The sequence below is a fragment of the Lissotriton vulgaris genome, chromosome 4_1 (assembly GCF_964263255.1).
Source record: "Lissotriton vulgaris chromosome 4_1, aLisVul1.2, whole genome shotgun sequence".
Taxonomy (NCBI): Eukaryota; Metazoa; Chordata; class Amphibia; order Caudata; family Salamandridae; genus Lissotriton; species Lissotriton vulgaris.
In genome coordinates, this window is record NC_141691.1 from 1748386026 (window position 1) to 1748413936 (window position 27911).

The following is a 27911-nucleotide window of genomic DNA, read 5'->3' on the forward strand; positions in this document are numbered from 1 at the left end:
CTTCGGTTCCGCAAACTTTTAAAAACCTTTCTGTTTTCTGCTTAATCTCTGCATTCTTTTGGTAGTGTTATTTTCTGGTGAGCGCTGGGATGCCTACGGGTAACCAGGCGCTATACAAAACTCAGAATAATAATAATAATAATGGCCATGAGGTTCCTCCCTCTTCCGCCGGGTTCCGCGGCGCCTTCGGGCCCAGCGGTCCCGGGTCGGGGGCCTAGCGGGTCGGGTGCTTCGGCTCCGCCGCCGCCGGGTGCTTCGGCCCAGACGCCGCCGGCGACTTCGGTCCCGGCGCTGCAGGCCCCCACTGGGTCTGCTTCCGGATCCGGGTTGTCGCCGGTCAACCTCACCGACGCCGGCCCCTAGGGTGTCACCCCCAGCGACACCATCCCCAATCCTGCCCTCGATTCGATTTTGGCGGCGGAGCGGCGCCCTGGGTGCCACTCCTGACATCGTTTGGAGATTTTTATTTCCACGAACCGGCCCCATCCTTTGAACCTGAATTTCAGGTGATGGGTGACGAGGGGGATTGGGAGAGGTCTGTGGACCCTCTGGCACAGGAGTGCCAGTCTCGGCAGGACTGGACATGTGAGCTTGGGTATGCTAGTGGACTGGACACTTTGCCAGACACTGGTTTTGTCTCCCCTCCAACCGTGGCTACGGAGGAGGGGGCTGACTACAGTGTAGTGTTGACGCGGGCAGCCAAGGCCTTGAGCCTGGAGCTCCCCGTTGTGGCCGTGAGGACTAACCTCCTCACTGAGGTCCTTGAACCGCAGTCTAGCTCGGCTGAGCCTCTGCTGCAGTTTAATGAGGCCTTATGTGACTTTCTTTTGGGCACCTGGTCCAGGCCCGCTACTGGTCCGCCTGTGGATAGGAACGCGACCAGATGCTACCGCCCGGCTCCGGGTGACCCTTGCTTCTTGTCCACCCACCCCACTCCCGAGAGCCTGGTTATCCAGGCCTCTACTTCCCAGACCGCATTCCCGACGGCTCAGCCTGATCGGAAATCCAAGACGTATGAACAGTTCGGTAAGAAGGTGTTCTCGTCCCTAAGTTTGGGACTGCGGTCAGTCAATAACGCATACCTCTTGGGCCGCTACACCCACACTCTGTGGGACACGGTCGCGGACGCGCTGCCACAATGTCCGGAGGAGGTCCGGACTAAACTCGCCCAAGCCCTTGTGGAGGGTCGAGATGCGTCACGCTACTCCATCCGGTGTGGGCTGGATACCATGTACTCACTTGGGCAGAGCGATGGCAACGACGGTGGCTGTTCGACGCCACGCCTGGTTGAGGACCGCCAACTTTTCGGCTGATGTCCAGGCCACACTTCTGTACATGCCGTTTGACGTTTGATGGCCGTCGCCTCTTTGGCGACAAGGCAGACCATGCGCTTGAGGGTTTTAAGGACTCCAGGGATAAGTCCTTGGGCCTCTTGGCCCCACTCCAGCAAACGGGTGCCTTTCGCTCCTTTCGTGGCCAAGGAAGGGGCGCTCCCACACGTGCTGCCAGCCACGCGCTGCAGACTAATACACAGCGCGATGGCGGCCGTGGAAACCCCGTGGCGGCGGTCGGGGACAACGGCGCGGCCAGTCCACACCTTCCCCTGCAGCATCCGCCTCAAAACCCTTCTAGTTTGTGCTTTCAGGCCCATGTGACGCCAGTGGGGGGCAGGGTTCGCCATCACCACTTCCACTGGTGCACTGTCACGTCGGACGTGTGGGTGCTGCAAATAATCCGGAGGGGCTACTCCCTCCCCTTCGAGACGACCCCTCCAGCCATGCCACCGCAATACCACCGCGTGTCGGGGGATCATTTGCAACTTCTGCAAGAGGAAGTTATGGCCCTCTTGGCCAAGGGGGCCATCGAGCGCGTTCCTGGGCCAGAAGTAGGGTGTGGTTGTTACTCCAACTACTTTCTGGTACCCAAGAAGGGCAAAGGGGGCCTGCGCCCTATCGTGGGCCTACGGAACGTCAACGGCTTCCTCCGGAAGGAGAAGTTCAAAATGCTGACTTTGGCTCAGGTCTTAGCTGCCCTGGACCCAGGAGACTGGATGGTAGCATTGGACTTGCAGGACACTTATTTCCACATCCCCATCCTGCCGGCCCACCAGCGCTACCTGCGGTTCACGGTAGGCCCCAAGCACTTTCAGTTTACCGTGCTCCCCTTCAGCCTTACCAGCGCCCCAAGAGTGTTCACGAAGGTGAAGGCGGTGGTCGCAGCTCATCTGCGCAGGTTAGGGGTTTCAGTCTTCCCCTACCTCGACGACTGGTTGTTGAAGGCGGGCTCGCCCCAGACAGTCGTCGGCCACATCCAGACAACGGCAGACGTCCTGCGTCAGCTGGGGTTTTCCATCAATGTGCCGAGGTCACACCTGTGCCCCTCTCAGAAGCTCCTCTTCATCGGAGCTGTCCTCGACTCGGCGCGGTTTCTGGTTTAACCTCCCGAACAACGGGTCCGGGATATTCAGGCTCTGATTCAAATCTTTCAGCCTTTATCCAGGGTCTCGGTCAGGTTGACGCTGCGGCTTCTGGGGCTGATGGCCTCCTGCATCCTTCTGGGGCATCACGCCAGATGGCGGATGCGGGCTCTGCAGTGGGACCTGAAGTTTCAGTGGGCCCAGCATCAGGGCAACCTGTCCGACCATGCATGTCATGATCTCGGAGGGCACTGCGAGACAGCTGCAGTGGTGGCTCACGGACCGCGATTGGGTCAGCGGCAGATCCCTCTCCCTTCCCCAACCGGTGCACGTAGTTGTGACGGACGCGTTCCTCCAGGGCTGGGGAGGCCACATGGGAGAGGCGGAGATCAGAGGCCTCTGGTCTCCGGTGGAGTCCCAGCTCCATATCTACCTTCTGGAGCTGCGGGCGATTCGTCTAGCACTGAAGGCATTCCTCCCCTCTGTCCGGGGGAGTGTAGTGCAGGTGTTCACAGACAACACCACCGCCATGTGGTACTGCAACAAACAGGGCGGGGTGGGGTCGTGGACCCTATGCCAGGAGGCTCTGCGCCTCTGGCAGTGTCTGGAACGTCAGGGAGTGACCCTGGTGGTTCAACACCTGGCAGGTTCTCTGAACGGCAGGGCGGACAAGCTCAGCCGAAGGTGCATGATGGATCACGAATGGCGTCTGAACTCGGACGTGGCGCAGGGCCTCTTTCTGCAGTGGGGAGAGACTTGGTTAGATCTATTCGCCTCCGAAGAGTACGCGCAATGTCAACAGTTCTGTGCGTCGGAATTTCCAAGGCGGCACTCGCTCGGGAGTGCTTTTCGTCACGAGTGGAGTTGTGGTCTGTTGTACGCCTTTCTGCCTATACCACTTCTGCCCAGAGTGCTGAAGAAAATCAAGCGCGACCGGGCCCAAGTCATCCTTGTGGCTCCAGACTGGGCGCGAAGGTACTGGTATCCCGAGCTACACAGTATGTCAGTCGATCCCCCGGTTCGTCTGCCTCTTCAGGAGGACCTTCTGTCGCAGCAGCAGGGGACGGTCCTCCACCCGAACTTGTCCAGTCTCCACCTTCATGCTTGGAGATTGAGCGGCGACAGTTGAGGCCGTTTGACTTGCCTCCTGAAGTCTGTAATGTCATTCTGGCAGCCAGGCGTCTCTCCACAAAGTCGGTATACACCTGCAGGTGGAACAGATTTGTGGCATGGTGCACAGCAAAGGCTGTGGATCCTCTCAATGCCCCTCTTTCTGAGGTTCTCCTCTTCCTTCTTTCTCTTGCGCAGCAGGGCTCTGCTCTGGGCACTATCAAGGGCTACCTTACTGCCCTTTTAGCCTTCTTAAGGCTTCCTGATCAACCTTCTTTGTTCAAGTCCCCCATTGTAAACAGATTCTTAAAGGGCATCACTCATATGTTCCCTCCTGTTCCTTTCGTGATGCCCCAGTGGGACTTTAACCTGGTTCTAACTTACTTGATGTGCGCTCCCTTTGAGCCGCTTCATAACTGTCCTCTCCGTCTCCTTACACTTAAGACTACTTTCCTGGTTGCCATCACCTCTGCCAGGAGAGTGAGTGAGCTCCAGGCTCTTTCCTCTAAACCTCCTTTCCTTTCTGTCCATCCGGACAAGGTTGTGTTGAGTACAAAACCCTCCTTCCTGCCCAAGGTAGTCACAGCCTTCCACATCGGCTAGTCCATCACCTTGCCCACCTTCTTTCCGCCTCCGCATCCCTCGAAAGAGGAAGAGAGGCTTCACCATCTGGACCCTAAACATGCGCTCTCTTACTATCTGGATCGCACACGCCAGTTCCGGGTGGATGACCAACTCTTTGTTGGTTACGTGGGCACTAAGAAAGGACGGGCGTTGCACAAGCGGACCATCTCTCGGTGGATTGTGATGTGCATCCAAGCGTGTTACTCCTTGGCTAAGAAGGAACCTCCTGATGGGCTGAGGGCCCACTCCACTCGGGCCACGGAGACTACTACTGCCCTGGGCCGGGGAGTCCCCTTGCAGGACATTTGTCAGGCAGCTACGTGGGCCTCGCTGCACACATTCGCGAGACACTACTGCCTGGACAGCCAAGTCCGGAGGGATGGCTTCTTAGGCCGTTCCGTCCTCCAGGACTTTCTGGTGTGATTATTGGTTTGCAGACCCACCACCGGGGTTGGTATTGCTGGGGTATCTATTCTAAGGTAAGGAATCTATCACTAACGTGTCTCTTTCAGATGCACAAGTTACTACTTGTGTAATGATATATCTGTAAGAGACATTAGTTAGTGATAGATTCCCTACTGACCCACCCATCCTCCCCGTTCTGCGAACCGATATCTAGGGTTAAGGTCATCCCCTTTCAGGGCCCTAGTTTCATGGCACCTGTGTTGGTTCTATCATGGCTCTGTGTATCTGGCACGGAAAAGCGGTGTATAAGAACTGACGTCAGCGCGCGAGGGCGACGTCTAAGTACTCCGACAACGTCATTCCGGCGCTAACGACGTCGACGACGGACGCAGAGCCGCGGACGACACCTACCGACGCGCAGGGGTATTGCTCCCCAAAAGTTTCCGGATCCAGTCTGACGCCTGGAGATATTCTAAGGTAAGGAATCTATCACTGACTAATGTCTCTTAAAGATATATCGTTACACAAGTAGTAAGTTGTGCTTCGGCTCTGCTCATCACTTCCAGAGTGGAACGAATTTGGTGCAGAGTCACATGGTGCTGCGTGCCTGCACAATGGAGCACTGTTTCTTGAGTTTCCGGGTACAGTCTGGTGCCAGGAGATGTTCAAAAGGTGAAGAATCTGCTGTTACTTAGAGTATCCACCAGAAAGAACATTACCAAGGTTAAGTAACTTGTTTGTTCCACTTCTTCTAACAGCTAGCACTAAGTATTTCAAATATGCACCCTTACTCATTACTTTTTCACTTACAATCCTCTTACTCCATGCAGTATATGTTCACACTATTATCACTAACTCTCAGGTTGCAGCCATACCTCAGCACATTATGCAGCACACTCCTTTAGGGTATCCCAGCCACTTTAGCAACAGCAATTCCATTTTCAGAATTAACCTTCACATTGAGATGACTACTGCTGATTGGATTTCCTCTCTCTGTTGATTATAATGCTGTCTGTGATGCTGATCCACCTATACACCATGGAGCAGGGGTATGCCGTACTTCTTGTAGCACATGTATCCTTCATCTTTGTATGGAAATGCTCCCAGTGGTCACCTTCATGCTAAGTGCTATTTTTCTGAGGGTTGCCCATGTGTCTACACCCACCCTGGTGCAGGTTATCCTTGTCGGTACTCACATTCTCCTACCTAACTTAGTCACCATCTCTTTGTAGAGGGAAGATTGCCCAGCAGCCTTGCCACCCAGAGTAGTTCTCTGAATATTGTATTTGGGTTTGTTTTTCTTGCAACTGATTAGTAATTTAGTTAGTCATTGGACTGCAATGTTTGTTTTAGGATTAATTGAATGATTTTTTGATTGATGGAGCCAGGTAGGACCATTTTCTGTCTCTGATGCAGGGATTGCATCAGAATGGCAAGGGGGTGGTATTGTAGAGAGCATTGGACATCTCAATCACACAGAAACATACTCATAAACAGTTTCTATCACAACAAGGATCTCTTAAGACCATGCAAGATGCTAGTATATTGTCTCTGCCATGGTGAATAGGCATTCCATCAGGCTATTTATGTGGAATGTGTGAGGCATGAATGACGCATGCAAGGCCCATCACGTATCAGCCTTTCTCAATAGACACTGCGTAGATATTGAGTTTTTGCAAAAGGATCGCCTCACTAGTCAAACCGTCTCCCATCTTAGGACAAGGTAAGTGTCTGTGGTCGCTGATACCTCATACCTCATGTGTTAGAGCAGGGTCTCCAGCCTGGAAACAAAGATTTGTCATTTTGTAATGCCTCAATGTGGGGAATACATATCAGCCATAGCTGCAATGCCCCTGGCACAAAGGGAATATTACTGGTAGTAGTCATCCCCAAATGCTGCACAAATTATTACTCAAATATCAGCCTTAAATATATTTTTTGTAAATTCAACCTTTTTTCTTCAAAAATCAGCTTACGAGTCCTGAAAAGACACATTTTTACTTGAATTCACACTTTTCAGTTTTGATAAACATATAAATCAAACAAGCAAAAACTTTAAATTAAGTAGATCAGGCTGCACAGAGGAAAGCTACTTCCAAGAGACTGGAGAGCTACCAGAAGCTTGCGAGCTATTTGTTCGAGAAGCCTTTTGTTTTTCGGAGGGGTGTTTCTTTTCAAGTACACAAAACTGTACAAAGACACAAACGGCAGATACTTTATTATGCGGGGCAACCTTGTTGGCACACCAATTGTCATGGTCTGTGTGTATGGGCCCAATGTTGAATAACCTGATTTGTTTCACTTTGTTTGGATGAAAATAGTGCAACTCAGTACAGAAACACTTATTTGCGGTGGAGTTTTCCATGTTATAATAGATCCCAATCTCACAAGATCTAGCACAGTGAAACACCCTCAACCGATGGCTGAGTCCTGACTAGGTAAGACCATGTTAGATGTCGATTTTACCAACATGTGGCATTTCAGGCACTCAGAGCACCTTGAGGGTGCATGTATTTCACTTGTATGTAACTCCTGGTCCAGGATTAATTACTAGTTGACCTCCAGGGACATCGGCGGTAGTGCTACACAAATCGAACGCAAACCCATAACCCTATCTAATCATGCCCAAGTCCTCCTTGCAATATCCTTTTCTGCAAGGCATCATAAGGCATTTACTGAAGGTTGCCCTCCTTTGTCCTGCAGGATGCCGTTTTTAGAGTTGAGACTCACACTGAAATTTCAAAGTCCTTTACTCTTAATGTGGGCTCGGTAATTAGTCTTGGAGTACTGTGGGAGGATTTCAAGGTGGTAAATAGGGCACTTGTATCTCCAAGCTGTATGAGATCCTGCAAACTATCCAGAGGCTTATTAGCAGACTTTACCCTTTAACTTCTAGAACTGGAAAAGGAACACTGCAAATCTCTGGACAAAGATCTCCTGGTTGATGCATACAGGTTAAACTTGGAAGAGTTCAATGAACTTGTTGCAAGGGAAATTACCTACCTAGGTAGGGAAGCTAAACCCAGAACATATGGTGAGGGCCACTTGCGCAGGATGCTTGTGCGCCTCCTTAAATGTCTGCTTAAATGTCCCTGGGCCTTCCTTACACTAAATAAGTGAGAGAGCGACTCCTCCATGTATGAAGCTAATGATATCCTCCAAGAAATTGTTAACTTCTGTACTGATCTCTAGCAGTCTAAAACTGAAGAAACTGAAGGTAATATATATATTTAAGTTTTGTTAAATAAATGCACTCGCCTGGCCCACTGACTCTTATAATCTATATCTGGACATGTTTATCACAACAGAGGAGATTATTCAGGTTATACCTGGTATGCCAAGAGGTTGGACCCCTGGGGCCGATGGACTGCTAGTCTATTTTTATATAGAACATGCACAGTAACTAGCACCACACTTGTTGGAAATGTATGAAGAGGCAATGCAAAAGGGCACACTCCTGCCTTCTCTTCGCGAGGCACTGAATGTTACACTCCATAAGCCGGTAGAGCACTGTGAGTCGAACCACCCTCTTGTTGATGATAAATATGGACAATATACATGTAGCAACACTCTTATCTAATAGAATTGTCCCTCTACTTCCTGACTTGATTAGGCCGGACCAATCAGCGTTTATATCTGGGTGGTGTACACTCCGTAATCTTCTCATCATTTTTGCCTTGATTCATCAGCTCAATACAAAGGTTAACACTGTTGTGGCTTTTCTTGATGCCAATAACACATTTAGTGCATTGGAGCAGAGGTATTGCTTTCTGATATTGGGGAGAATTAGTTTTGGTGGTAATTTCATCAGCTGGAGCAAACTACTTTGTGACATATCCAGCAGAATGGGATGGTATCTGATCACCCCTCCTTATATACAGGGATCAGGGCAGAAAACCCCCTTAGCCCCTTTTCTTTTTTATCCTAGCCAAGGAACCCATTGCTTCTTGGCTCAGACAACACCAATCAGAGCAGGGCCTTGGCTTTATGCTGATGAAGTTCTTCTATTAGGAATCCAGTCACTAACATCTCATCGATAATATGAGACTTCTTCAAGTTCTAATTCCTATCGGGCATATCCATTAGCTGGGCTAAGACCATTGTCTTCACACTAACCGAGTGCCCTCTATAATAAACGTTGAGATGGAGAAATGTATCTGTCAAGTACCTAGGCATCCATATTAATAGGGACATTGAGTTCGCTCTGTGAGACAATTATGGTGGAACTGTTGTCATATTAGAGGGCCAAGTAGCTGCATGGATCAAACTCCGTCTATCTCTAGCTGGACTGCGAGCCATAGCCAAGATGATTGTCCTTCCCATATTTCTGTATTCGTTAACTATCCCTACTCTCTCACTAAACATGTCTTCAATAGCTACAGTCCTGCATGACTAGGTTTGTAAGGGTGGACAAACAACTATGATTGAGCTGAAACACACTGACTCTCCCGTTTGAGCAGGGTGGACTTTATGCCTCAGAGCTGTGCGCAGGCTCACTATACACATTCGTGGCACCAACCCGTGCTTTTTCAAGCACACATCTCGATGGATGTGGATAATACTAGGCAACCTCCACTCAACATGATGCTTTGAAATCCCATCACAAGACCCACAGCTGAGCTGAATACCTTGAGATGTACTCTCTGGACCAGGGACAGATTGAAACTCTGGACTCACCTTGATCAGCTCTACTCTCCTGGGATACCTCTTGCATAGAACCCTGACTACTTTTAATGAACAACCCTGGGGTAGACAGGCAATTGCAATGCTTACTGCTGCACACCCTTGTTGACTTGAACTCGACAGGAGCTCTATCCTGTTAGCCACTATTCGAGGAGAATACACCCACACCTTTTTGGACAATTTTTTGTACTTCAGACTTCGTGAAACACCCAAAGCCAGTACTTATCAACTTGCAAACACTCTAGACAAATGAACAGTGGACATAATGTTGTGCATGTACCAGGGCCTAATGACAGACCGAGATAAATGTTATTTTTATTTATAAAGTTTTATATAGCGCAAACAAGACCCAAGAGGGCATTGGAGCCCTTTACAAATAGTCATGAACAAATGAGAAAAAAACAAGTAAACCCAAACAAACAACATGACAGATACAGGCAGTCTCCTCCGAGCTCCGATCTGGTGGAGGAGGACCAGTATAACGTAAAGCCGAAAGGTCTGTATACAAGAGCATAAATAAGCAATAAAATATGGTTGTTCAATACAACAAAATGTTGAACAACAATACAGGATGTAGCAATGCCAAGCTGGGAGTAGAAGCTCATACAGAGCCCGGCTGACAAGACAATAGACAATGGCTAATTTCTAGTTCAGAAAAGTATTAATCAGTAACGTTTTCACTTCTATTTGTGAAAGACATTGTTGAGGGATTAAGTCTGGTTTCAGAACGCAGGGAGTTTCAGATTCCTGGGGGCAATACTAGAGAAGGCACAGTTATATGTTTTCTTTAGTTGACATTTTTTGGGTTTCAGCAGCAAGGTGCTGGAGCTCCTAGAAGATCTGCAGCCACCTCACAGTTCCAGTTTTTGAGCAAGGTACAGAGGGGTGTTGAAGTGAAGGGCTTTATGGGTCATGCAGGCAATTTGTAGTTGTGTCCTGGCTTCATATGGGAGTCAGTTTAGGGATTTCAAATCCGGTGAGATGTGGTTGCTTTGTTTTGGTCCTGTAATGAGCCTTACTGCAGAGTTCAGAGAGGCCCTTAGAGGAGCCAACTTGTAGCTAGGGAGACCGCAATGGGTTGCACTGCCATACTCCAACCTTGAAATGACTACGTCTTGCACAGCAAGCTTGAAGTCATCGGGGGAGGAAGGGTTTTATTTTTCTTAGGATGCTCAGTTGGAAATTCATGTCAATGTTTTTGCACAGAATATACCACACAACCGTAGCATTCTTCAAGTCGGGTCTCCGGGATAACTCGAATTGCACTAGATGTAGAGTCTTCGATGCAGGTTTTCTTCAGTTGAAGTGGCAGTGCCCACCAATTGCAATTTCTTGGTGGTATTGAGGGCTCTAGCTGATATGACAGGGGTCAATAGTTACACTACCCTGCTCTTGGGTTTTGTGAGCAAACATATTCCAATTAAGGTTCAGAACATTACCACATTGAATTCGCTGCTAGGCAAAAGTAGTGGTTATTCAATTAGGGCACCCACCCCCTATCTCAGGTTCAGTGACTTCCTCAGAGATGTTGCCTATTGGAATGAACATTTTGATTCATATTGAGATCTGTGGCCAACCTAGTTAAGCCCTAGAGATAAGTAGGACCATTTTGTGCGTATCTTCTATAGCGCCCTTGAGGCAGCCACTGAGGCGGCATCTACCACTGCATAGTTTCTTGATCTCTTAGATGAGCCTGGATTGAGAATCTGCTTGCGCTGCAAAGATTTTGGCCGGATATTGCTATAGCTTGCTATTACAATATTGCTCTGGGGCCTTAGCCAAAGTTTTGTCGAAATTTGCCTATGATTTGTGCCTGATTGATACTTTATACTTTCTGTTATAAGATACTAGTGCTGATTCGCATTACTCTCTGCATGGAGTGAGAGTTACTCTGTTTTATATTTGAAAATTCAGCTAATACATTTTAAGAAAAATTAACTCTACAACAGGATATTGGCTTTTCTAATGTCTCATCTTCATGTCCTTTTGATCAATGCTCTTGTTCAATCTTCGCTGGACGGTGACAACTGCATCTGCTGCCCAACATAAGCTTACTACCTCGATCCTACAGAGCCTTTCAATAAACAGCAAGGTCTGTTTTAAATGTCATGATGATCAAACATGAAGCAATCTACCAGGCTACTCCTGATTTCCTGACCACTGAATTCAGCTGGCACACTCCAAGATGATTTGTACTCTCTAGCAATCAAGTCATTCTCAAAGTACCCACATCTAGGACTGTTAAAGTAGTAGGACTTTTTTATAATTTCTGCTAGATATTGGAACTCTCTTCCCTGATCTCTCTTCCTCGTGGAATTCTGTGTGCTAAGATTGAGAAAATAACTTTATTGTTACACTATTACAACCCTGTACCTCTCCTGTTATAACTGTTTTCATGTTTATTGTTTTATGTGTCTAATGTCACTGTACACACTGGATGTTGTGTTATCATGATAGCAGTATGACAATTTTGCATGTGCACTTCATAAATAAATGTAACTACATAAACACATAATTATTATTATTATTATATGAAATTTGTAATGCGCTCAGCTTACCCGGGGGCATCCCGGCGCAACAGACCAAAGAAGGAGGAACTCGATAACTCACTACTGTGGAAACAAGTAGGTTTTAAGAAGTTTCCTAAATACTAGGATCTTGTGCTCTGAGCGAATCTTAAGGGGCAGAGAATTCCACAGAGATGCCACCTGTACCGAGAAGCGCCTGCCCCCAGTCCGAGCTCTCCTGACTCTCGCAGATTGCAAAAGATGTTGCTGGTCTGAGCGCAAAAGGCGGGGAGGTAGACAATTCGTCAGATTTTTCTTGCTAGCATGAGTTAGTATTCTCCATTTTCCTAAATTGTTTAATCACTCTGGTTTTATCAGGCTTTTTTGGCAGTACAGTTTTTATTGTGATCACTTGGACTCCTTTTGAAACACAACAGATGTTTAAGTGTGTATAGTTTAGAAATTAAAATGAGAAATCAGAACCATTAAATTGTGTTTACATGTTTAAATTGTCCCTTTTCTGCATTGAAAATATTTTTCTTTGTAGTGAAATGTTTTCAACCAACACCCCCGAAAATGTGTATGTGTTGGGTGCTTCTTCATACCCAATTGGCACGCTTACTCCAGTAATTTTGTGATGGATACTTCTTGCTAGAGATTCATCAGACAGATTTACCCTAACCCCAGGCATGCAATATGCGAGATTAGAGTACAATAGGGAGACCAGCCCTTGATGCTTGCAAACGCATCTCAAGACTTTGAGAAAGTTTGAGCTCTAATTTGTCACCTCTGGGTCATGCTCCAAGTTATTGAGTAGGAAAGAGAGGCCGTAACCACCTCCCCCTTTTGCTAGAACTAAATACAAGAGAAGAGATAGCACCATTGTTCCACGTCCAGATCATCTTGTACATAATACCAGAACACCACAAAATGAATCGGATGATAATAGGTCCACAAGACATATCAACTGAAGACAGGGTATACGTAGATGGTGATTGACTGTCTAGCCCAATAAACTCCTTCAAATGCAGACTTTTGTGGTCTGGGGGAGGGTTTAGATGGGGTGGGAGTGTACAATCCCTAGGTAAGCCTGGTGACTCATCTATGAAGGGCTTTGAGTGTGCTGGCTAAACCTAAATCACTGTGAGTCTAGTGTAGTGGGGAAGGGACAGTGGTGAAGGGAACCCCAGAGAGTCAGGTACAGGTGTTCATGAAGGAGAAGCTCAGGCAATGTGCGGAGACACCCCAATTGCTGTGAGGTGAACCTGTATGGTCATCTGGGGCTAATGGGGACACAGTGTTGGGAACCAGAGTCACTGTTTGAAGAGCTGTTGGGTGTTGTAGAGTGGCAGACTCTGATTCACTATGGTCAGGAGGGATGGTCAGCCTGGGGATCAGTGTCTCCCAGTTTTTAGCTATGGGACGGCGGTGTAGGCCTCATGCCACCTCTTTGCATAGGGCTATGACTTCAGCATTTGGCCAGCAACATAGAGCTTGGAGCCAGGCAATGCAGTAAGTTTCCACTTACGATTTATGATCCTTTTGGCAACGATATGTGCGAGATCAAAGAAATTGCCACTGTTTTTTTGCCCACAAGACCTTCTATACACCTCAGATCCCTTGTTTCCCAGGAACTCATCTCCTGTCTTCCTGTGACTATCCCAATTATAGAGAACCAGCCTGTCCAGAAGGGGCGCAATTGGGGACTATCCACAGCATGTGTTTCAAGTGTTCTGCAGGAGTACCGCATCATTCGCAGAGGTCTGGGCATCTGGGAAATATTCTAGCAATCCTTTAACCTTGAAATGTAAGCCCTATGCAGTACATAAAACTGGATGAGTTTTAATCGGGAATTAAGTGAGACCTCTCTCAGGTATGCCAGTGCCATTTCCAACTCCTTTTCGTGAAGGAGTCTGTTGAATTTGGCCTACCAAAATCTCTAAGGGGCAGCAGCGAGGTGTGTGTTTGGACAACTAGGATGTCTGCAAGCCTGCTTATCATTCTGCAACCGCCATCTACAGTATGAAGGGCCTATAAAACCTTCTGGGTGACAGTTTGATATCTTGAATGGCGCAAGTGGAGATAATTCTCATTGCACAAGGCTATATGAAGTAGATGCAGTACCTGGCTGTGCTCGACTTAACCTTTTCTCTCCCATTCGATGCTGGTTAATCTCCTTTCACATGTAGAGTTGAGGGTCTTTTCCATTGTTGACACACATTGCAAGCATGAAGCCAGAGAGAAGTACTGTGAGTGATGGATCCCTCCCTCATAAAGTGAATGATGTGACTTCTTTTGGTCTGGTGCCTTCTTCCAAATTAATCTATGCCTCCCACCGGAGGAGTTTCTCGTCTTGGTGTCGGCCCATCCTTTTGAGTGGACCAGCAGGTTTTGGTCTTTGTGTTCTCCTTGGCTAAAGAATATTGAAAGTCTATGTAGGCGCCATCTCTCTCTTGCAGTGTTGTCTCTTTCAAGGTTCTTTGTTCAAGCTCCCATTGTTTTAACGTCTTGCACCTCCAGAGTAGTTTCCCATCCAAGAAGGTCGTCCCCTTTTAAACCCTATCCCCAGTATTTGAGTCCATGCACTCTGAAGCTTTTGAATTAAAATACACTGTGTAGGTAGCTATTATTTCCTCTCACATTGTGGGGAAGTTGCAGAAACTTTGCATAAGTCCCCCATAACAGTAAAAACAAAACAGTGAACCTATATTCGTTCATGGTTATCATTGTATAAATCATAATTAACTGTGGTTTATCGGTTAATATAAGCAGAAACCGGCACTGACCGAGTATCCCGGGCAGAGGCGAGTCTTCATCGTGACTGACGCCTGCACGCCAAATCGTTGGTGCCCTGCGTGTATGGCCATTGCTGCCTACACTTAAAAGCCCGTATCCCGCTCTCACCCAGAGTGGAGAAAGTGCTACCACCAGATGCAACCGAAAACGGGTAACGAGTTATAGTTTCTTAAATTACCAACCTGACTGGACCTTATTAAGAACCACCACGACATACAACACCGTGGCTTTATTTCATTCAGGCATGCTTTGTTTATTGTTTAAGTCCTGATGATGATCCCATGTATCTAGTTGAGCAATAGGGATCGAAACGTCGACACCGTTGAGTGGGTTCACACTCACAATATTGTCAAATGAGATTGTGTATACTCCACTCCAGGCGACACTGTCATTGATCTTTGATTTACTTACAGTGCCCTGTTCTTGCTCCCTTCCTTTGCCTGAAAAACACCCCTTTCACCCTACTCCTATTTTTCCTTTCCTTCTTTTGGTACGGCACAGGCTTGTGTCATGCTATTTCATTTGTATCAAATATTGGACATTGTTTCTTGAGAATAAATTCCTTCCCCGGCTGGGTTAGGAAATGTTAAATCATATAGTATTCCATTGTGTTCCTATACTGTATTGCATTTATATTGAATAAGCTAAGCACCTTTGTTCCTTATAACGCAGTTATACCCATGGTACTTAGCTATCCGTTGGGTCCCCCTTGTTTCTATAAAATAATATATTTATGAAGCGTAAAGTGGTGCTTTTGTGTTAGTAAAAACCAGAGCTCACAATTAGGGTTTGCATGAAAATTCATTGATGAATGGACATCTGTAGACCATCTTCTCTCTGAACTGAAAGGCCCTGCAGTGCTTTCTGACTTGAAGGTGTTGGTGCATAGAGAAGTAAGAAAAGGTGAGTTTTCAAGGTTTCTTGGTCTGCAAAGAGTCTACCTACTGGGATTGTTGACTTAACAGCCTCTTTACCACCATCAAGAGTGTTCTTATTTAGAATGCAGATAGTTACCTGGCTGCACTTGCTTCTAGTCTATGGAGTTCTGAGTATGCGTTCATACATTTATGTGTTTAGACGTGACTTTTGACTGTCTTTGGCTTTCTATCTCTTCTCTAGATTATCATTTGTGGGCGACAGATCATCTGCAGTTATTTGTCTGAAAGCATCCACCTGAAAGTGGTGCAGCATTACATTGGACAGGATGGACAGGCTGTGGTTCGAGAACATTTTGACTGCCTTGAAGCCAAACAGAAGCTGCCTTCATACATCCTAGAAAATAGTGAGCTGACAGAACTGTGTGTCAAGTCAAAGGGAGATGATGAATGGTCCAGAGATGTGTGTCTGGAGTCCAAAGACACAGAAGAATTCAGTGTCATCATTCAGGTATGAATATTAACTGATTTCTAGGGAAATTAGTATTCTTAAATATAACTCGTGTTTTTGGGAATTCGAACCATGTATTCTTGTATATGGTGCTCTGTTTTGCAAAACATCCAGGATCATTTAAAGTTCAGAAAACATGGTGCTTCCCAGGATAATTACATCAACCGTTGGCAGTACCTAGAATGATAACACTCCTACAGGTATAAACATGGTCCAGACCTATGAAGTAGTGCCAAATACAACAGCATACCACTAAGACACCCACAGAAACCTGACCCAAACTGTGGAGCTTCACCCAACATGACCTCTGAATGACCTTGACATACAGATCAGATGTAATAAAATAACTACAGCTTCCCAACAATAAGGTATGCCTCTCCAACCAATAATAGAATAAGCCCCCTCCACTCTGCACTTGAAGACCTACTACATGTATAATGAATTAGAGGATTTTAACCACAGCGAACCCACAGTCTGCAGACATTGTAAATATTTTATACACTACTTCCTATCTCTAATCAGAAGATGGAGGACAGTAACACTAGTCTTTTATGACGGTCCTCCCCGTACCAATTTGATAGAATCCATATCACCGAATGATATCATATACTAACTCACCACCTGATCCCTTATTAGCGATGAGACAGACATATAATGCAGTCATAGAGGTCTGCCAGGATCAAAGACACCAGCCAAAAGTTGCTGGTCACTGATGGACTCTAACATAGTCCACCATGCAGGTTCCAAATATTCAGATACTCTGAGCGCTGACTTCTGACAATGACAAAAAGGATGATAACAAAACAGTGCTTGTTCTCAAATCTCTTCACTTGACATCTCATAATTTCAGTCATATAAAGGAGAACTGTAATGCAGTCCATCCGGTCTGATATCTGGTCCGCCACTCACCCTTTAGCCACACTGTTTAACTATTTATATTTTTTTAACGTTTTGTATAGTGCGAACATGACCCTAGAGGGTATCAGAGCGCTTTACAGACATGTTGTGGAACACATAGGGGAGACAATTGTGGCATATATCTCTCCAGGATAAAACATCACAAAGTGGGAGTCTTTCTGCCACAGCAGGACATAAAATCGGATTGAGAACATAAACAATACAATGCCAACTCTATTAACTGACTTTCACAAGTAATCATAGCCACCAGCATAACTCAGATTATAATAATGTGCATCCATCCCTCGCACTTGCTCATTCACCACAGTGCTAAGCACTGTCCTTCGTAGCGCTATCCTTCGTAACATGATAACCACAGCTATGTGGTCATCACATATGTCATGGAAATTCTTCCCACTTAGGCTCACAGCAAATATAACACACTTCCGATCGCATGCCTACTATGTGTAGCATGCTACCCACATGAATCAGCGCTTTAGCTCTATACAAATGTTGTCTGTCTGTTGCGTGCCTCCCAGACAGGTTTTCGCCCTCAACATGGCACAGAAACTGCCATGTTGGCGGTCACAGAGGAAGCAAGAACAACTTTGGATCGGGGAGGAAAGGTGGCCATTATCCTGTTAGACCTTAGTGCCGCGTTCGACACGGTGAACCATGCCACGCTAGTATACAGACTGGCGGGCATGGGTGTGTCGGGCGCAGCTCTGGACTGGCTCACCTCCTTTTTGAGTGAGCGCTTTTTCCGGGTCTTTGAGGGTGAGACAGTCTCTCCTAAACATCCTCTCAGGTGTGGGGTCCCTCAGGGCTCCTCCCTGAGCCCGACCCTCTTTAACGCCTACATGGAACCTCTGGACAGGATAGTCCATCCCTTTGGTGTGCGTATAGTCACCTACGCGGATGTTACGCAGCTGGAGGTCTCGTTAGACCACGCAGACGGATCATCCAACACCGTAGGCCCCTGTCTAGAGGCTATTGCCAGTTGGATGCAAGCTTCCTGTCTCAAGCTTAACGGGGAGAAGACAGACATCATTCTCCTTGGAAATCCCTCCCCGTCTGCTCTTGCACCCGTCTGGCCACCATGTCTTGGCGCTCCTCCTGCGCCCAAGTCCCAGATAAAGAGCCTCGGGATCTGGCTTGACACTGCCCTTGATTTCTCTGTCCAGGCTACTAAGACTGCTGCCACTTGCTTCGGACTAATGAGGATGCTCCGGCGGGTGCTCCCTTTGCTCCCTTTCCAGGCAAGGAGGATCATGGTCCAGGCCCTCATTCTCTCTCGCCTGGATTACGGGAACGCTCTCTACCTGGGAGCACCGGCTTCGGTCCTTCAGAGGCTCCAGGTCACACAAAACAGTGCGGCCCGCCTATTGTTCAATCTGTCCCGTCGGCAGTCGGCGAGGAAGGCTCTGAAGGACCTTCATTGGCTCCCAATGGCTGCCAGAGTGCAGTTCAAAGCTCTGTGCATCATGCACAAATCCTTCCACCGTGTAGGCCCAGCGATTCTGCACCCTCTGGTTACGCCTTATGTTCCAACACGCCCCCTTCGGTCTAGTACCCTGCAGCTGGCCACCTCCTCTAAAATTAACAAAGCCCGTTGGGGTGGCCGCTCTTTTTCCCATTCGGCGACCAGACTCTGGAATGCCCTCCCCTTTGCCATCCGGGGTAACAGCAACCTCCTCTCGTTCAGAAAGGCCCTAAAAACGCATTTGTTTGCTAAATCTCTCTGATCTGCCCAGAGCCTGCGCTAAAACCATTTTATCTTCAAGTGCTGCGAGGCGCCAGGGCGGTTATGCGCTATACAAATGCAATTTTTCATTTCATTTCATTATAAAATACAACACTGATTTCAAAACCTCACTTGGCCATTTGCCTTTCCTGCACATTTTACCCTCTTAGCCAGGTCAAGTTGGCTTTCATTATCAATTCTGCCTCATCCCCTCTAATGTAGGGTTGTTTTTAATGCTTGCTTCCCTTTAAGTTATGACATTTCCCCCGCAATTCTACTAAGTCTACCTTTTTCAGCTGTTTTTTCCCCAATATTAGCAGGTTAAACACTCAGAGCATACCTTTTTCTTAAGCAGTAAAAAATATCCTGCTAGCATTGGATCTTTGGCATGCAAGAATTGTGAGGCATGGAAATCCTGGATACGTTTTTGAGAAAAATCAATATTAACATGCACCTGTTTAATACATGCTATAAGTAGCCCATCCACCTCATTGTTTTGGGCCTGAACGCTAGCCAGTGAGGGGCTGAGAAGATGTGCTCTAAACTCTTCCCCCCACCAAAGGCTACCCTACCGCAGATGTTTAGATGTCTGGGTGTGTATGTCGAGTTTTAAGCCCGAGGCATCCTTATAGGCTTTAGATACTTGTATAATAGCTCATATTACTGGCGTGTATCTGGAAAGACATTCAGACGAATCTAAGGGCATTCATCTCATGTCATAGAAGTGAAATGATGATGGATTGAGAAGGGGTTCACTGGAGCATTCAGAGAGCACCACTTAAATGGCACAAAAGACATTACTACTCCCATTGAACTTTAGGTTTTGGTGAGATTACATCTTATGACTCAATATGTGCTACACCTAGAACTACAATTTCAGTTTTATAGTTTAGGCAAGTAATAATGACCCTGCCAACCACCACGAAAATAAAAGTATTATTTTAAAGTTTTATGAATTTTGCCACATAAATTGGTTTCAATGAGACTCAAAAATGTGTTGCTTTAACATGAAATGCTACATAAATGCATCATTCTGTATACAATCTTGAAATCGAGGCGTTTCCAATGTCAGTTAAAATGTTAATAGACCCTTAGAAAATGTTGAGAGTTTTATCAGGATCACAATACTATCTAGCACTTCTGTAACAACGTTCTATTTAAAAGCATGCAGTTCTTCATAATATTTGCACCTCTGCGAGGTGTATTATTTAACAAATTTGTGACATAGCAGTTGAATGAGACGTGGTCTCCCAAGTTTAATTTTCCTCTTAATTGAATACATCTTGGTGATTTGTAGGTGTTTATGTGTATACTCTTATGAAAGGTATTCTTTTTCAGAAAAAGGAATCTAATGTTCCTTCCTGATCCTAAATTATCCCATGCGAATGATTTATAAATTATCACTGTGTACTGTTCTCTAGAAATCGACAAAACCCATCAGTGCTCCGCACCACTCAGAATTTGTTTGGTAGTAAATGATTGAAAGCTACTCCTTTTTACACCGAGGAGTGAGACTCTCCTTTCTAGTTATAAAATGCTGTTCATCGTGAAAATAAACGCCTGAATGTTGTTTTCATAGATGAAGTTAAGGTTCTGGGGAGGCCATGTTGCCCTTGACGTGTACTTGCCTGACCCACCATGTTCATGTTAGTTGTTATGTTCATAGAAATATTGCTTGCTTTGTGGAGCATGCTAGACCCTCCTAGATGTTCTGTGTGATGTCACGCGTGTGAAACCTTTAATATATATATATTTTAATTATTTGTCTCAAAGGTGGTTTTAGGAATCTTATTGTGCTCCTTCATGATGTTGCCTTGTTGTCTTTATTAACTGGATAACTTGTTGTGTTCTGTAAACATGAAACCGGTTCTAAATTAACAATGTCTATCTTTTTGTACACAGGTGCCATCTTCAAATGGTTCCGTTATTTATGTTTGGTGTACACGTCTTACTTTGGAGTTGCATTCTCAAGTGCAGCAGAGAATGGTGAGTTGCTTTGACTTTTTATGTCTTGAAGTAAAATAAGGTCAGAATGACCTGGAACTGAGATTTATAGAGTACTCTCTTTCTCCGAGCAGCTGGAATGATTAAAGAATAAAGTCATTCTGTTCTTTTGTTCCACTAGATTGTGTTCAGCCCTCTTTTTATCATGAGGAGTCATCTGCCTGATCCCATTATCATTCATTTGGAGAAAAGGAGCCTGGGATTGAGTGAAACCCAGTTTGTACCATGTCAAGGAGAGGAAAAATCCTTGCAAAACATTGAGCCCGACATTACGCATCACCTGACATTTCAGGCAAGGTATGTCTCACAAGGATTGAGTCAGTAGTAAGGAGGAATTGAGCAACTTTAGCAGTCCCTAGTAGTACATCTTTTTATCTTTATACTATCCATTTGGGAATTGTTCTGCCAACTGCTTGGGAACGAGTTTCTGAGTGCCAGTGAAGATTGTATCTCCCCAATGATGCCCCTTCCTCACTGTGAGCCATTTAGCTCGCTTGCTTCTTTGGCAAGAGGAGCAGTAGGCTTGCACCTTCTTTTTCTGTTGCCCTCTTCTGTAAATTGTGTCAAATATTTGTGAGTCCCAATCATGTCCAGTGCTAGACAATGTAAGACAGTGCAACTACTGCACATTAAAACTTTCCGTCTCCCTGAAATATGATACGGTGACGTGTCCACAATGTCCCATGAATAGTAGAGGGAGAATCAGTCAACGGATTTTGCCAGGACACCTCTATTGCTCAATATACAGTCTTTACTACACCGTGTAGAAGGAGAAGGCTACGAGAAAGGGTATTTGTACTGCTTGTGCTCATATGTAAATATGCGGTAATCAAAGTAAAACCAGTGGTGTAGCCCAAGTATATCCTGGTTAAGTACATATGATCTTACACAAGAGTTTTACATCCCTTGCTGCGTCTGTTTACGTTAGGTGAGTTGTAATGACTGTCTAGGCCCTGAGTCCCTGGGACCGTTCTTTGGATCTTGGGTACTGACATTTTCATGAAGGGTGCCAAATGTTACAATCACGTAGTTCAAATAGATTATACTTCTATTAGTTTTGTGCAAAAAAAGTTTTGATAGTAGGATATTTACATGTACATTTTAGTACAGCATTGAAGTGATTAACTACTAAGCCTATGTGGTTTCACTTGCCTATATCAACACTTCAATTCTGTGCCTTTTGGGTGGGAAATGATGAGTTTAGTCTCTTAAGGGGCTGCAGATTATGGCTGCATGCACACTACTGCCACAGCAGGCACTATAATGTTTTTCATCTCGTGGTTCACCCTACCACTTGATTATATAACAGCTTGGGGTCTTTTTAATATCTTGATTCCTGCTCTTGCGCAGAAAAGTATTCTACTTAGGTATGTGTGTTAATAGTTACACAGCGGTCACTTTAGTTCAACTACGGTTTTTAGGTTTGCACGACTGCTGGCAACTTTTTTCACAATATATGATGCATAGATTGCACAGCTTCATCCTGTTATTTGCGCAATGCACTATATATATCTATATCTATATATATATCTATATATATCTATATATATATATATATAGATATATATATATATATATATATATATATATATATATATATCTATATATATATATATATAGATAGATAGATAGATAGATAGATAGATAGATAGATAGATAGATAGATAGATAGATAGATAGATAGATAGATAGATAGATAGTATGGGCTCCATGACACCAAAGATATGGTGATGGGTGTCATAATTATGATATGATTTGGTATTAGATGGTTTGTTCTGTTTATTTGTAGCCCTGAGGAAGTCAGTAGTGAATCTAACCACAACGACAAAATATGTGTTGGCTACTGGAATCTGTCAGGACCTGTTTGGATTAATATGGATGATTTATAAACTGAATAAAAAGAACATTGTATACTTTGGATTTGCTGAGACTGGAAAAATGTTTTTCTTGAACGTTGGTGCTCAGCAGTCTACATAATTGTTAAATCCGGCCGAGAAAATTAAAATTCTGATGGATACTCCGAACAGCAGTATCCCCACCTTGTGTAAACCCCTACGCACCAGACTGGATCCGGAGATTTTTCTCTGCAAATCCCTTGTTTGCCTGGAGGTGGCATCATGTGGCTCTGTATCAGGTAGGCCTGCAATGGAAGTGACTTCGGGGCCACATGTAAACGCCACCCCTGCTTGCTGACATCAGTTTCTTTCTTTCCGCACTTTCGGACTTGGATCCCTAGATCGGTCCCTCATTTTTATGTCAGTGACCGAAAGTTATTTTGGCATATTTTTTACAATGTGCGAGGGAAAGTGCCCCAATTCTCTAAAACAACTGGTCTCAAACTCTGCAAAGAATCTCATAAGCATATTTGTGACAGACTCACATGAGGTACGTCTCTGGGCTTCTCACACAAATCTGAGTCATGTGGTGACTGTGCTCTGATGAATACAATGGTCAACCGAGACTGCAAGGCCAAGCTCCACATCACTGACCAACCGAGGAAAGCAGTTAAAGGCCAATCTTGCACAAAGACAGAAATGTGGATGCGTACTTGCTGTAGATGGCGCTATTGAGGGAGAGTTCATCTTCCCACTCTAAGTTGTAAGGTAAGTTGAAGTCACAAAAGAAATGCAAGAAGTCAAACCCTGATTACCCTTCTACCTGCCACAGTCATCAAGGGAAGTCAAGTAGATGTCAGGGTGTCTCCCAATTTCGGTCCTAGTCCCCAACCGCACATTCAATTTCCCGCCCCCAAACTCATCTCTATTTGGCATCAAGTTTCCAGGCCGTTCTGATACGAGAGCATTCAGACAGACCATGTTGCACATTTTCAGCACCCTTCCTGCCTCTTTCTGGCTCACCTCAGTGAAGTAGTGTGGCTCACTGGTTAGACGCAGACCCGAGAGCAGAGGACGGCCCGGGACCAGGGTTCGATTCCCGGCGCGGCAGGTTTCTGGACCAGGGTCAGCGGACTCGATAATTCTCTCGCCTCGGTGCCCACTCTGGTCAGCGATCACACTCGGCAACTCTGGGCATTAGCTTGCCTCATCTTCACTAACGGCCCCACCAGACCGCCGGGGATGCCTGGCCTCACCCTGGAGATACCCATTAAGGGACCATCTCTCAGGGAAGCCAGGAAGGGTTTCGCAGCGGTCGAAGCGCCTTGGGACCCTCCGGGTAAGTAGTGCGCTATATAAATGCCTATACATACATACATACATACCTCCCAGCCACAAGGATCTAAGGAGGCATCCAGTCTGGCCTCCATCGGCTGATTTGTCCCTGAATGTCCTTCAGGGGCCTGCCACAAATCTGGATCCAGTGCCTGCCGTGACTTCACACCTGGCACCGAGATTCTCGTTTGTTTCCGGTGTGTCGATGCCACCACCGTCTCCGCAGGAAGAACCGAATGCTCTCTCAGAGGCAAATCCTCTGCAACCTTGGATAAAGTCACACCCACTTTGACCTCATCCACATCGTATCCAGCCTCAGTCGTACTCAGAAGGGATGGTTCCTTAACCACAACAGTTCTCTGACCCTGAACCCTATGATGATGATTGAGATGAGGACTCTCAACTTCATGAGGGGGAGACTTTATTTTTGTATCTCCAAGATCCCAGTGGTCTTGAAATATTTCCTGACACTGACAACTCTCCACCTGGACCATCCATTGAGTAATCTGAATCGTTTGCCACAGTTATCAAGAGAGCTGTGGAAGTTATCAACCTCCAACTGCCAGCAATCAGTGGAGATGAAAACTAACATCTCGACTGAATTCTTGCAGCCATGCCAGACCTCTTCAGAGTGGTTAGAAAGACAGCTCAAGTTGTCTCTTCAGATGTTATTCACATGCGTTGTGGGACATTGTGAACAAAATTCTGCCTGCAGTCCGAGATAACCTACGATCCAATTTTGTGCAAATAATCCAATAAGACGCAGCAAAGAAGGTCATGATTGAACACCAAAGATTGCTTGTATTTGGCAGTTGGTACAAATGTGGTGCTTCTGCGCCACAAATGTATAAAATCTGTGGGCTTCTCTGGTGACTTTCAGGCATCACTGATCGATATGCCATTTGACGCCACCTGTCTCTTCAGTGACGAAACAGACTCAGCCCTCAGCTTTATGGACAGCAGAGCAATGCCATGCTACCTTGGCCTCTCACAGCCTGTGCAGCAGTATCTACACCAAAATTGCTCCTTTTTAAACTTTGGAAAGGGCATACAACAGAGACAATGGCAGAGGCTGCCTCTACAGCAACAGATCTCCCATCCATTTCAACTGAGAAGACAAGGATCATGCCGACAATTTACTAGTCCTCAAGGGAAACGTACTGCCTAATCCCCTGCGCCGCCCACCCACCCTCTCCCAGCCCTTCAAAACCCCTTTAGTTTGCCCTTTGCTGCACACTGTCACCCTGTTGGAGGCAGGATAATGTATTTCCTCCAAGAATGGCAAAGTATTACATCATACAGATGGGTGCTTCAAGTTGTAAAGGATGGTTATACCCTACCTTTTCTCTGAAAGCCTCCTCATCCGCCACCAACAAAGTCTGAGGACCACTTGCCATCCTCTGAAGAGACGTTTCAGTTCTCTGTGCTTTCTTTCGACCTCACCACTGCCTCTCATGTGTTCACTAAGGCGATAGTGGTGGTTGCAATGTATCTTCTGAGGTTGGGTGTGCCGACCTTCCCATACTTCGACAATCGGCTACTCAAGGCAAGCTCGCCTGAGACAGTCTTAGACCACCTCTGGACGAAGGCGAACCTCCTAACATGTTTGGGGTTCTAGTTCAGCATGCAGAAGTCTGTCACTGGAACTGGTTGAGTAGTCAGGGCATCTCCCTAGTTGTACAACATCTGGTAAAATCTTTAAACACGAGGGTGGACAAAGTCTGTAGCAGTGCCTAGTGCCAAAGACTAAGGTAGTATTTCTGCCAAAGGTTGTGAACACCTTCGTACATCGGACAGTCTATCATCCTTCCAGTGTTCTTTGCTCCAAATCACCCATCCAAAGAGAAGAGAGGCTCCATCACTTGGACCTCCACGGATACCTGAGCTGTTATATTGATTACATCAAGGAAAATTGTGTGGATGATCAGCTCTGGTGCAGTTTCAGGAGCACAAAAGGATAAGGCAGTGAAGAAGAGAAGAGAACAGTTTCAAGGTGCCTCTTAGGCATATGCCAGGCTGTAACTAGGGTGTCCATCCACACTTTCACAAAGCACTACTGCCTTGATAGCCAGGTCCGATGAGAAGGGCACTTTGCCCTTTTGGCCCTGCAAGACATTTTGGTCTGAGCCATTCCACAGACCCAGCACCTGGTGAGGCACTGCTTTGGTACCTACTCACTAGGTGAGGACTCTGCGGTTAGAAGTATCTTTCAAAAGAATATGTTTCTTTTGCTTATGGTTTTTCTGGTGTATACTCTGTCTACTTGCAAATTCCTCACTGACCCACCCTCCTCCCTGTTCTGTAACTAGACTCTTTCATCCCTCTAAAAAGGTCCCAATTGAAGATCTGCACATTGTCAAATCTAATTCATGTAAGGCTGTGCATCAGATGGTGAGGACAGATATCAGAAAGAAACTGACGTTGACGTGCAGGGGTGTTGTTTATATGTGATGTTGCCCAGGCATCACTTCAAGAGCGGGACAGAGCCAACGTGGAGCCGCACAAAGCCTCCTACTGGCATGCAAGGGAATTGCTGAAGAAAAAAAATCTCCTGATCCAGTCTGGTACCTGAAGGTATTCACAAGATGAGAAATCTGTGGTTAGAAATATTATCCACTAGAAAGAGCATTACTGCAGGTAAATAACTTATTATTCAAGAAATCATTTGAGGCATTACACCAATACTGTAGTTCTCAGCGCCAATGTAAAAGAGGCTGAGGGGTTCTTCTCTGCGTATATTTGTAGCCATCACAATAAAATATGATACTTTTGGCAAGTTATTTAAAAATGTTCATCACCTTTGATTATGCATACAACATTGGAATATATAAAACTGCTTCCTTTCCTTGTTTGTCAAGACGTGGAAAATACGAGTCACTCCAGAGTAATAGTTGCTGTAATCTTCTAATTACATTGGCAGAGAAAAAAGACAACACATTTCGACTCAGGGAGGTCTTGGACACATGACTGGTTGCAAATCATTGTGAGATTCAAACTCTTACAACATGCCAAACATAAAGAAGCGAACAATCACAAGTGAGAAGGATCACGCACTCCTTGATTTTCCAAACTTAAGTTGAATCTTACTCCTTTTATGGCATGCAGAAGGGTTTCTCTCTGATCCTTGAGTGTGAAAAACATTAATAAAATAAAGTACCGGTCCCCCACTGGGGTTCGTCCCCTATTATACTGCCTTGTATCCCTATAAAAGTGATTGCATCAAGTTTATTACTGTAAATCACTAGTTGTTGATCAAACTTCAATCTGTATTTATTTTTCAGTGGTGGTATTGGGCCTTCTTCATCCCACCAAATTTCTATTCAAAGTTATTCATAACACAGATTTCCAGAATAAGAAACATCGATTTAAAAATTTTCATCCAATCCCATTGGATGAAAATTAAAAATCAATGTTTCTTATTCAGGAATGTGTGATATGAATAACATTATTATTTAATTTTTCATCCAATCCCATTGGATGAAAAATTAATAATCAATGTTTCTTATTCTGGAAATGTGTGATATGAATAACTGTGAATACAAATTTGGTGGGATAAAGAATACCCAATACCACCATCAAAAATAAATACAGATTGAACTTTGATCAACAACTCTTGATTTACAGTAATGAACTCGATGCAATCCCTTTTACAGGGACGCAAGGCAGTGCAATAGGGGACGAACCCCAGTGGAGGAATGTTACTTTATTTTAAACATAAAGAAGGGACATAATCCTGACTATAGGAGAAATGCCCAAAAATAACATGACAAAATGGATACATACACAAATCTTTTGTGTGTGCTACATCAACATATCGTTTATTTATAAACATACTCTACCTTCCAACCACTGATACCAATCTCCTTATGCTATTAAGGAAAAAAGAATTGTCATTATCATACATAGAGACCCCAAAAGTGAGCAACAAGCGATCACAGAAAACTAAATATAAAAATAAATGCAAAAAATTGAATACATATATACTCTCAATATCAGCGTCTAAACATTGCATATTATGACACTATGCAGTACACTCATCAGAATTGAAGAAAATATCCGAGAACCTGACCTCTAGTGAAAGTACATGTCCTAATTAATTTGGCTACAGTAGCCTGTTTTAAGTTCCTCCATAATGGATCAATCTAACATACAGTTTGCAATACACATAA

The 27911-nt window shown here is 45.3% G+C and overlaps 1 protein-coding gene across 1 annotated transcript in view; it reads left to right on the plus strand.

Annotated features, from left to right (window-relative positions):
* Positions 1-27911, plus strand: part of VPS13B (vacuolar protein sorting 13 homolog B) — a 2999480-nt gene that overhangs the window by 2799687 nt on the left and 171882 nt on the right. The window contains exons 45-47 of the mRNA XM_086966051.1: positions 15661-15927; positions 20471-20554; positions 20694-20869. Coding sequence (XP_086822177.1) covers positions 15661-15927; positions 20471-20554; positions 20694-20869 — 527 coding nt within the window. The remainder of the gene's footprint in view (positions 1-15660; positions 15928-20470; positions 20555-20693; positions 20870-27911) is intronic.